Here is an 11,229-nt window from a genome sequence, read left to right as displayed (position 1 = left end):
CCGCTCTGTACCATCACTCATTCATATATCTTTATGTACATATTCTTTATCCCCTTACACTTGTGTGTATAAGACAGTAGTTTTGGAATTGTTAGTTAGATTACTTGTTGGTTATTACTGCATTGTCGGAACTAGAAGTACAAGCATTTCGCTACACTCGCATTAACATCTGCTAACCATGTGTATGTGACAAATAAAACAATTATTTTATTTTATTTCTTGACTCCCGGTTTTGGGTGTGGGAGGTGAGCTGCTTGAGAGTGCTGTGAGATGTTGAAGACACCAGCAGGGGACTTCCTAACACAGGCTTCCTTATGTATTGTTACAGATAGATACAAAACAATGCAGGTCCGTGGACAACTCTGCTCGGAGGGCTTCAGAGATGTGCCTGTGCATTTCACCTCCAGGAGGTACATTAGTACATCTTATAAGCTAAAACAACATGTATTCTCTTTCCTGATTTACTGCAAATAGATACCATTCTCTAGTGTAAACATCTCCAATCCAAAATTAAATCTAGAATCGGCTTCTTATTTCGCAAAACAAAGCATCCTTCACTCATGCTGCCAAACATGCCCTCGTAAAACTGACCATCCTACCAATCCTCGACTTCGGCGATGTCATTTACAAAATAGCCTCTAACACTCTACTCAACAAATTGGATGCACTCTATCACAGTGCCATCCGTTTTGTCACCAAAGCCCCATATACTACCCACCACTGCGACCTGTACGCTCTCGTTGGCTGGCCCACGCTTCATACTCGTCGCCAAACCCACTGGCTCTACAAGTCTCTGCTAGGTAAAGCCCCGCCTTATCTCAGCTCACTGGTCACCATAGCAGCACCCACCCGTAGCACGTACTCTAGCAGGTATATTTCACTGGTCACCCCCGAAGCCAATTCCTACTTTGGCCGCCTTTTCTTCCAGTTCTCTGCTGCCAATGACTGGAACGAATTGCAAAAATCACTGAAGTTGGAGACTCATATCTCCCTCTCTAACTTTAAGCACCAGCTGTCAGAGCAGCTCACAGATCACTGCACCTGTACATAGCCCATCTGTAAATAGCCCATCCAACTACCTCATCCCCATACTGTATTTATTTATTTATCTTGCTCCTTTGCACCCCAGTATCTCTACTTGCACATTCATCTTCTGCACATCTACCATTACAGTGTTTAATTGCTATATTGTAATTACTTCGCCAACATGGCCTATTTATTGCCTTACCTCCTTTATCTTACCTCATTTGCACACAATGTATATAGACATTTTTTCCTACTGTATTATTGACTGTATAGTTGTTTATTCCATGTGTTACTCTGTGTTGTTGTATGTGTCGAACTGTTTTGCTTTATCTTGACCAGGTCGCAGTTGTAAATGAGAACTTGTTTTCAACTAGCCTACCTGGTTAAATAAAGGTGAAATAAAAATAATAATAGTGTCTGTATTTTCCCCCCTATATTTTAAGCAGATCTCTGCCGGTGGACCTGCCGGGCCAGCACCTACTCTGCCAGCGTGTTTCTGCTGTTCAGATTCCTCCATTGAGGACTGCATTGAACTGTTTGTCAATGGTAAATGTAAAACAAAATGTCACAACTACTATGGCTAGCGTGATAGAACACTGATTCAGATAACCAAGTCACCTGTCAAAAGGATTTTCTCCTCAATTCATTGTGACTATTAGGTTTTTCTCTCTTTTGCAGTTCAATAAGCAAAGGTTTTGGGTGCTCTTATGTGTCAGCAGCAAGACCAAACCTTAACTTGGCAAGGAAGCCTGCTCAAGTAAATAAAATACAGGCTAACCTGTAAAAAGCTTGGTTTGTTTGTATTGATCTGGTTTTATAACAGTATAACCTTCAATAATCTTTATGTGTTGTCTTAAGGGTCACAAATGACCCACCACTATGTTTGACCCCAGGGCCCACAAGACATGCAGTTACCCATGCCCAGGACATCGCCTCAATATTCTACATGTTCATCACACCAGCCATCGGAAAAATCATCCTGGAGATGAAAAATTTGGAGCGTTTCCGATAATATGGAGACAACTGGAAAAGGATGGATGAGATTGACCTGCGTGCCTACATAGGGTGTGTATAGGTCCCAAGGCGAGGCTACATGTAGTCTCTGGGATACAGAGATTGGAAGAGCCATTTTCTGTGCCACGATGCCACTGGAAGTCTTTCACACTTTCTCAAGAATGCAACGATTTGATAACCATGAGTCAAGACCTGAAAGACGTGTGAGAGACAAACTGGCGGCCATAAGAGAGGTCTGGGAGAAGTGGGTGGAGCCATAAGAGAGGTCTGGGAGGAGTGGGTGGAGCCATAAGAGAGGTCTGGGAGAAGTGGGTGGAGCCATAAGAGAGGTCTGGGAGGAGTGGGTGGAGCCATAAGAGAGGTCTGGGAGAAGTGGGTGGAGCCATAAGAGAGGTCTGGGAGGAGTGGGTGGAGCCATAAGAGAGGTCTGGGAGGAGTGGGTGGAGCCATAAGAGAGGTCTGGGAGAAGTGGGTGGAGCCATAAGAGAGGTCTGGGAGGAGTGGGTGGAGCCATAAGAGAGGTCTGGGAGAAGTGGGTGGAGCCATAAGAGAGGTCTGGGAGAAGTGGGTGGAGCCATAAGAGAGGTCTGGGAGGAGTGGGTGGAGCGTCTGCCATTCCTCTACAACCCTGGGCCTGAAGTAACAGTGGATGAGCAACTGGTTCCATTCAGAGGTTAATTTTTATTTTTATATCTCTAATGTAAGTTATTTTCACTGTTCATTTTATTATGTATTGCTGTAATATCATATCATCATGTTCTTCACGTTTTTATTTTGTATCTATCTTATTTTATTCTTATTTATTGTTGTTGTTTATACACCATATGGGTGTATGGTTGAAAAATGGGAGAAGACTAGTATGTTGTAGTTGAATTCCTAATTGTACAGTATATAAGAACATATCACTATGTTGCCAAAAAGGTTCATGACTGTTATTGTTTCCCTTCAGTAAAATGCATTCAAATCTACTTTCTACACATTTCTGCTACTTTCTAAGTGCTATAACTTTTACACATATGCAGTACCTTTAGCAATAATAATAATAATAAACCTCTACTTTCGTAAAGAAAATAATTATGACATGGTAATGACATGGTGTGTTGTAATAAAAACAAGTGGTGTCCACTGATTAAATACAGTCTTTCTACATTGTGAAGAGGGAAAACCCAAATATTCGCAAAGTTTGTGATGAATGACAGGTTGTTTCTTCATGCAAAATAGATTTGGGGTTTAAAATTCAATTAAGCTGCTTTATTTTAGGGTTTTAGTGAAGGTCCGTCATTTTTTACCCTTAGGACAAGGGGAGTATACAGAATGTTAAGACTACACAAGGGGAGTATACAGAATGTTAAGACTACACAAGGGGAGTATACAGAATGTTAAGACTACACAAGGGGAGTATACAGAATGTTAAGACTACACAAGGGGAGTATACAGAATGTTAAGACTACACAAGGGGAGTATACAGAATGTTAAGACTACACAAGGGTTAATGCAACTAAATGTATTTTTTTATTTAGCCCCGCCAAGTTGTCACCGACCTCTGTGAGTGCCTCATTCCTTCCTCTGGCCTCTGTGAGTGTCCCTACCCGTCTTCTGTGAGTGCCCCAATCCCTGCACCTGTGTCTGTAAGTGGCATTTGACCTACTACATCATGCACTGTTGTCATTTTAGAACTAATACAGAGAACTTACATCAATCAAAATATGATGGAGAAAAACAATTGTGTGTCGTGTTTTAAATATCACATGACTGTATTGTCGGGATTCATATACATTTTTGTTCTTTATTTCCTTTGTAATTTCAGCATGATGTACCTAGGAAGCCTGTTTGTGTAACCTGCCAAGATCTTTAATACTGTTTACTCTCAAATCATTTTCATAGCAGGTTATATCATAATCTTCTTCCATTTCCCCTTTTTCTCTGTTCAGCTCTGGATCAGCCCCTGTGAAGACCACCACTGCCTCTGCTGTCTCTCAGGGCACAGCCAGCTCTGCTACAGCCTCTGTGAAGACCACCACTGCCTCTGCTGTCTCTCAGGGCACAGTTAGCTCTGCTACAGCCTCTGTGAAGACCACCACTGCCTCTGCTGTCTCTCAGGGCACAGTCAGCTCTGCTACAGCCTCTGTGAAGACCACCACTGCCTCTGCTGTCTCTCAGAGCACAGCCAGCTCTGCTACAGCCACTGTGAAGACCACCACTGCCTCTGCTGTCTCTCAGGGCACAGCCAGCTCTGCTACAGCCCCTGTGAAGACCATCACTGCCTCTGCTGTCTCTCAGGGCACAGCCACCTCTGCTACAGCCCCTGTGAAGACCACCACTGCCTCTGCTGTCTCTCAGGGCACAGTCAGCTCTGCTACAGCCTCTGTGAAGACCACCACTGCCTCTGCTGTCTCTCAGGGCACAGTCAGCTCTGCTACAGCCCCTGTGAAGACCATCACTGCCTCTGCTGTCTCTCAGGGCACAGCCAGCTCTGCTACAGCCTCTGTGAAGACCACCACTGCCTCTGCTGTCTCTCAGGGCACAGCCAGCTCTGCTACAGCCCCTGTGAAGACCATCACTGCCTCTGCTGTCTCTCAGGGCACAGCCAGCTCTGCTACAGCCTCTGTGAAGACCACCACTGCCTCTGCTGTCTCTCAGGGCACAGTCAGCTCTGCTACAGCCTCTGTGAAGACCACCACTGCCTCTGCTGTCTCTCAGGGCACAGCCAGCTCTGCTACAGCCTCTGTGAAGACCACCACTGCCTCTGCTGTCTCTCAGGGCACAGCCAGCTCTGCTACAGCCTCTGTGAAGACCACCACTGCCTCTGCTGTCTCTCAGGGCAGCTCTAGCCAAGCTAGAGCCTCTGTAAGTGCTCCCCTCCTTCTATTGCCTTTATGAAGAACCTCAGTACATAACACACCATTGTTTCTTAATTAACTAATATTACTACATCCATTAAAACATGGCAGAAACAAAATTGTGTCTGTGTTTAGATTTGATTAAGATATTGTGAGTAATCATATTAATTTATTTTTGTCTTGTTTTGTATTCTGTTCTGTTTTTCATTTTCAGGAGAGCTGATTGGTGTGTGGACTACCTGCTCAGGCCAACTGGGAAGACCATGCAGGAGGAAATGGACCCAGACTAGGAGACTAATTTTGAGCACTATGCAATTGACCCCACAGTTGGTAGTCTTCTGGATGACTTTACCACCACCTCCAGTGCCAAATCTGCTGCCACCAGTACCTGGCCTGCTTCACCCACAGCCCAGTCTGATGCCAGCCAACTCCAACCATGCATAAAACTTGATTTGTATGATAAGTGGCAACGTGTCACTAGTTTCCATATAGACTCTCCTGTACTCCAGACCTTTTTTATCTTTCTAAAATCAGATCGAGCATAAATCCACAGTTGCTCTTGTGTGTCACAAATCACTCCCTTCCTTCCCACCTCGCACACACTGGTTGAATCAACCAGCGATAGAAAGTGTATGCTATTGGATCATTTTCTGTTTAATTTGGATGGGGGCGATTTAAAGCCTATCAGTAGGGCCTATAATAGAACATCAACTATTCATGTGTTTGATCTTGTAACACGGCTGTAGGAACTTCTAACGCGGCGGCATGGGATTTGTCCGATGTAAAGTCAGGTGGTTTCGTTGCATCCAATGGCAGTGTAGGCGATAAGGTTACACCAGAGTTGTAGTTCCACCTCCGAAACCGCCAAAACAACCGCTATGCGGGTGTCAACCAACGCTATTCTGATTGAATCAAGCCCTAGAACATGTTTGCATGGATGTTTTCATATGTTTGGATCCTGTTGTGTTATTCACTCAGAATCAGTCAGTTGCCATACCCACTCATTACCTTGGGCTCCTAGGGGTTGTGTGTGTGTGTGTGTGTGTGTGTGTGGTTTCACATTTGTCAGTAATAAACATTTCTATATTTCAACCAATTCTTTGAATGACTTTCGATTGTAGGTCAATCATTCTTCACTTTTTAATTACTAAAATATGTGGCTCTGATTGTCATACATGTATGTCCCACTGGACACACACTGGTTGAATCAATGTTGTTTCCACGTCATTTCAATCAAATTTATTGGAACCAACGTGGAATAGACGTTGAATTAATGTCTGTGCCCTGTGCTATGTGATGTATTTATAATTATATCAGGTAATATGCAGTCCACAGGAAACTGCAACAGCTAACGGATCATTTAAAATACTAATTGCATAAACAAGGTAACGGGAATATAGTCCAGTAATAAACCAACCTCATTAGAACAACATATGTTATGATTATGCTATCATAATCATTCCAGAAACTTAGGTGATCTTAAATTCACCAATGTGAAAAATAGTTCTTAAGACTTTTGGAGACTATAGTGGTGGTTTGGAAATTGTATTTCTGCCGTTATGTGGGACGAGTGGGAATTTGAACTGGTGAACTTCTGGTCCAGGCTTCCCCTTCCTCAAACAGGAAAAAACAAAATGTTCATTGTTTTTCAGCTTACAATAATAAATAATGAACACTTATATTATGAATAAGAACGATCAATTGTTCCTCTCCTTTACATACTATTGTTCCACAGCTTTGGTGCAGAGCAACTTACAGTAGTGAGTGCATACATTTTTTTATTTTTTCATACTGGTTCCCCGTGGGTATTGAACCCACAACCCTGCCATTGCAAGTGCTCTACCTACTGAGCCACATGGATAAACATGTATGACAAATGCCATTTTGACTCACTGAATCCTTTTGCTTATTACTGCAGTGGTTTTCAACATGGGGTTGGTGTTCCCACATATCAGTGTTCCCCTGTGGGTACTTGGCCCAGGCCTATCCACCTGGGATACTTGGTAAGACTCATAGGAACATAGGCCTACTGTTAAACTGGACATGAGAAGATACTTCAGGAAGTATACTCTGAGGCAGAGCAGGATGTTATTAGGGGTACAGAAAAACTATTTACAGAACAAAATCTTAACTGTCATTCCTATCTTACCTCAGAAATCAAAGACAAGGGCAACTACTACCGCGCCTGCTATTACTATCTGCCTGCTTCTTGTTTTGGTCCTTGTTTTCCTGAATAAAATGAACATAAATACTATGTTGTATAGTAGTCCAATCTACACTGAACTAAAATAGCCATGCATCATGTAAAGTGTTTTCAGGAGCTGAAATAAAACATCCCAGAAATTGTCCAAACGCACAAAAAGCTTATTTCTCTCAAATTTGGTGCACAAATTTATTTACAGCTTTGTTAGTGAGCATTTCTTCTTTGCCAAGATAATCCATCCACCTAACAGGTGTGGCACATCAAGAAGCTGATTAAACACAGGTGCACATTTTGCTGGGGACAATAAAAGACCACCGTAAAATGTGCAGTTTTGTCATACAACACTATACCACAGATGCAATTGGCATGCTGACTGCAGGAATTTCCACCAGAGCTGTTACCAGAGAATTTCATGTTCATGTCTCTATCATAAGCCACCCCCAAAGCTGTTTTTGAAAATTTGGCAGTACGCCCAACCGGCCTCACAACTGCTACATGTATGGCGTTGTGTGGGCGAGCGGTTTGTTCATGTCAACATTGGGAACAGAGTGCCCCATGGTGGCGGTGGGGTTATGATATGGGCAGGCATAAGCTACGAACAACGAACACAATTGTATTTTATCAATGGCAATTGGAATGCACAGAGATACTTTGACGAGATCCTTAGGCCCACTGTTGTGCCATTCATCCGCCACCATCACCTCGTGTTTCAGCATGATAATGCACGGCCCCATGTCGCAAGGATCTGTACACAATTCTTGGAAGCTGAAAAAATTCCAGTTCTTCCATGGCCTGAATACTCACCAGACATGTCACCCATTGAGCATGTTTGGGACGCTCTGGATCGAAGTGTACGACAGCTTGCTCCCGCCAAGTCTGGTGATCAGACCAGATACTGATTGGTATTTTGAATCCACACACCCTTTTTTTAAAGGTATCTATGACCAACAAATGCATATCTATATTACGAGTCATATGAAATCCATCGATTAGGCCATAATGAATTTAATTGACTGATTTCCTTATATGAACTGTAACTCAGTAAAGTCTTTGAAATTATTGCATGTTGCATTTATTTGTTAGTTCAGTATATATAAAAACACACCATGGTTCACAGAAAGGTTATAGTTGTTTCTTGACCATTGTAACTGAAACATTATAGTAACTTTATTGTTACCCATAAATTATTTGAGTAACACACTAAACCAACAGTTAAGTCTACTTAGAGATTACTTTATGATCTAGGAGCCTTATTTTATTATAATCATTTTATGTTGGGCCTACAATTATCTGTATCCAGCAAATGTTCAACTGATTAAAAAATGGCAGTGGTCAGGATCATGCTTGTCTTTATGGCCTAACTGTCAGTGAACATGACAGAATGGGGCAGAGCCTTTGCATGTATTTGTATTTATTATGGATCCATATTCGCCAAGGCAGCTACTCTTCCTGGGGTCCAGCAAAATTAAGGCAGTTTATACCATTTTAAAAACACTACAATACATTCACAGATTTCACAACACACTGTGTGCCCTCAGGCCCCTACTCCACCACTACCACATATCTACAGTACTAAATCCATGTGTATGTGTGTGTATAGTGCGTATGTTATTGTGTGTGTATGCATGTGTCTACACCTATGTTTGTGTTGCTTCACACTTCCCGCTGTTCCATAAGGTGTTTTTTAAATCTGATTTTTAAATCTAAATTTACTGCTTGCATCAGTTACTTGATGTGGAATAGAGTTCCATATAGTCATGGCTCTATTTAAGTAACAGTTCCGTTTCTGGGGTGTGTAAAAAATATTGTCTCTCGAGTGCTGGTCTTCAGTTGCGCTCAGTGACAATCGGAGACAGGGTACAGTGGGCAGCATGCCAAGAACTTGGCCAGCAAAATGTGAAAGTAGACGGTGAGTTTCGGTTTCCAAATCGCAACGTCAGGCAGGGCAATAGTACCCTGGACCGCATACACATCCTCGTGTAGTCGTTAAATTTCAGTTTCCAAATCCCAACGTCAAGGCCATAGCACCCGGGAACATATAAATATTCCCAGCTCATACCGAGCAATATAACAACACCAACAGGTAATTTGTTCTTCAACAGCATTTTGTTATTTTGTTCTTCAACATTCTTTAGCATTTGTTCACCAACATTAAGGACCATGAATACAGGTACTGTAGGCAATACTTTTAATTTATTTTGTTTATTTTATCCTGTATAGTTTTTGTTTGTTTATTTACATAATGGCAGTAGGCCTAGGCATATGTATGTGCATTCATCTGGAAAGTTATTTAATAAGCCCCATCTGCACTTTCTGACCAGTCCTGATCTGTGTGTGTGTGCGTGTTTGTGTTGCGCAGACTGGATGCCCACCCTGTGGTCAGAGTGTTTTGAGGAGATGTTGGATGAGGAGCTGGGCAGCAGTGACCAGTGGGCTTTCCACTTCAACTACGGCCTGACAGAAACACTCACCAAGGAGGAGAGGAGGAGAAGATGGCGGGTGTACAGCCACTGTGCCAACGGACAGTGCGTTTTTCCCTTACTATAATTATAATTATAATAGGCCTGTGATTTGCCCATAGAGAATGACAGAAGCCTCTAGTGGCCAAAATGCCCTATTAGCATGGGCAGTGCCATTGAGGGCTTCCCTAATTTTAATCTAGTCAACTGGGTGGGGCTTCCAACTTCATTGGCTGATCCCTCCTGGTGACCCTGTTGTAGAGCCCTGCACGTGCATGAATTTTAAGCCCGATCCCTACCCATGCCTGTGACATTCAGGCCCTGCCCTACGCAGTCCCGATTGCTTTTGCCAAATTTAAAGCCCGGCCCTGCCCGAAACCCGAAATACAGAGATAACTTCCACCATTAGTCATTCCATTAGCTGCTCCTCTATGTCTGTCACTCGCTAATCTCCGCACAGGCAGGTCGCTCTGCATGCACTCTGCTCATGGCGGCTCTGGTGCGTTTGTAAATTCACACTGGCTATCTACTCCAATTTCAGAGCACTCCGGTCTGAATGTACCAGAGCGCAGAATAATTGATGAATTTAAGAAGCGCAACACCTGAATATGACTGGTGTCATGAAACATCGGCAAAAAAACATAATTAAATTGTTGCCAGCAGCACAGTTACAGTCACTAATGCTCTAGATAACATGAAAGCTTAACCAGCTCTGCTAGGCGAGTAAAATGGCCAGTGTGAGTGTTCTCTCATTTGTGTCTGGAAGTAGCTAGCAAGGTAGACACATTTTGCTAGTTAGCTTGGGGTTTGACTGCGGTTGTGAGGTCAGAATGCTCGAACGAACCCTACTCCTCGTCCAGAGCGTCCAGTGTGTGCTCTGAACCCTCTGAGAGCAAAAAGTTCAGAATTGACTAAGAGACAATCTGACAACTCTAACACAGCTACAAAGATGAGCCCTCTATCAATCTCTATGGATTTGCCCCGACTTGGCTCCACAAAGAGCTCAGCGGCTCACAGATTTAGAAGATTGGCACTGCAGCACCACAATGTGGAAACAAACCACTTGTCTTCAACTCCTTCTGTTGACTTGGATATGATGGAACTCCATGTCAATAGATATGCTCTCATTGTAATGCTCCCTCCTTCTCTCTCTCCCCCCTCTAACTCTCTCCCTCAGGTTCCAGTGTGGTGAGTGTTCTAAGACATGGCCGTCGGCACGGGTGGTGGTAGTGTTCCGTTATCGGCTGTGGGATGAGACAGGCCGGGGGACCGTCCTGATGCGGCCTTTCGGCCAGGCATGCAGACGCTGCCGGGAAGAGTTTGAACTTCCAGGCTTTTCAAAGAATGAGGTGGAAGAGGCACTGCTCCGGCTGTTTGTAAAGATGAGGAAGAACTGCTACGGAGAGGAGGAGGAGGAAGAGGAGGAGGAAGGGTCAGAAGGATCAGAGAAGGTGTGGAAGAGGCCCCATGAGAAAGCCCTGTGAGAGGCCTGCAGACTGGGAATCTGCTGTCAAGAACAGTAGAGGAGAGAGAGAGGGGGGGGGGGGGGGGTGTTGTCTAGAATTCGTTGTAAAAATATTAAAAACAGCACTATCTATAATGTTGTGATGTGGACTTTAGAGTTGTGTAATAAACATGTATTATGTGTAATAAACAAAATCGGAAGACTTTCATGTGCTTTGAGTGT

The 11,229-nt window shown here is 43.4% G+C and overlaps 2 protein-coding genes and 1 long non-coding RNA gene across 3 annotated transcripts; all 3 read left to right on the top strand.

The window, feature by feature from the left end:
- Positions 1 to 324: 324 nt before the first annotated feature.
- On the top strand, positions 325 to 2,354 carry LOC109908003 (uncharacterized). The gene is made up of 4 exons (XR_002257612.2): positions 325 to 410; positions 1,473 to 1,572; positions 1,705 to 1,783; positions 1,920 to 2,354. It is a non-coding gene; the product is annotated as an uncharacterized LOC109908003 (long non-coding RNA).
- A 1,494-nt stretch (positions 2,355 to 3,848) lies between these two features.
- LOC109907119 (pneumococcal serine-rich repeat protein-like) lies at positions 3,849 to 7,134 on the top strand. Its single transcript, XM_031794976.1, has 3 exons — positions 3,849 to 3,874; positions 3,972 to 4,887; positions 5,095 to 7,134. The coding sequence occupies exons 1-3, from the start codon at positions 3,849 to 3,851 to the stop codon at positions 5,101 to 5,103; spliced, it is 951 nt and encodes a 316-aa protein (XP_031650836.1). The 3' UTR covers positions 5,104 to 7,134.
- A 1,860-nt stretch (positions 7,135 to 8,994) lies between these two features.
- Positions 8,995 to 11,213, top strand: LOC109908481 (receptor-transporting protein 3). Its single transcript, XM_020507132.2, has 3 exons — positions 8,995 to 9,253; positions 9,443 to 9,608; positions 10,720 to 11,213. The coding sequence occupies exons 1-3, from the start codon at positions 9,244 to 9,246 to the stop codon at positions 11,024 to 11,026; spliced, it is 483 nt and encodes a 160-aa protein (XP_020362721.1). The 5' UTR covers positions 8,995 to 9,243; the 3' UTR covers positions 11,027 to 11,213.
- The last annotated feature ends 16 nt before the right edge of the window (positions 11,214 to 11,229 follow it).

The sequence above is a fragment of the Oncorhynchus kisutch genome, linkage group LG17 (genome assembly GCF_002021735.2).
Source record: "Oncorhynchus kisutch isolate 150728-3 linkage group LG17, Okis_V2, whole genome shotgun sequence".
Lineage (NCBI taxonomy): Eukaryota > Metazoa > Chordata > Actinopteri > Salmoniformes > Salmonidae > Oncorhynchus > Oncorhynchus kisutch.
This window is presented reverse-complemented; position numbering and strand designations above follow the sequence as displayed.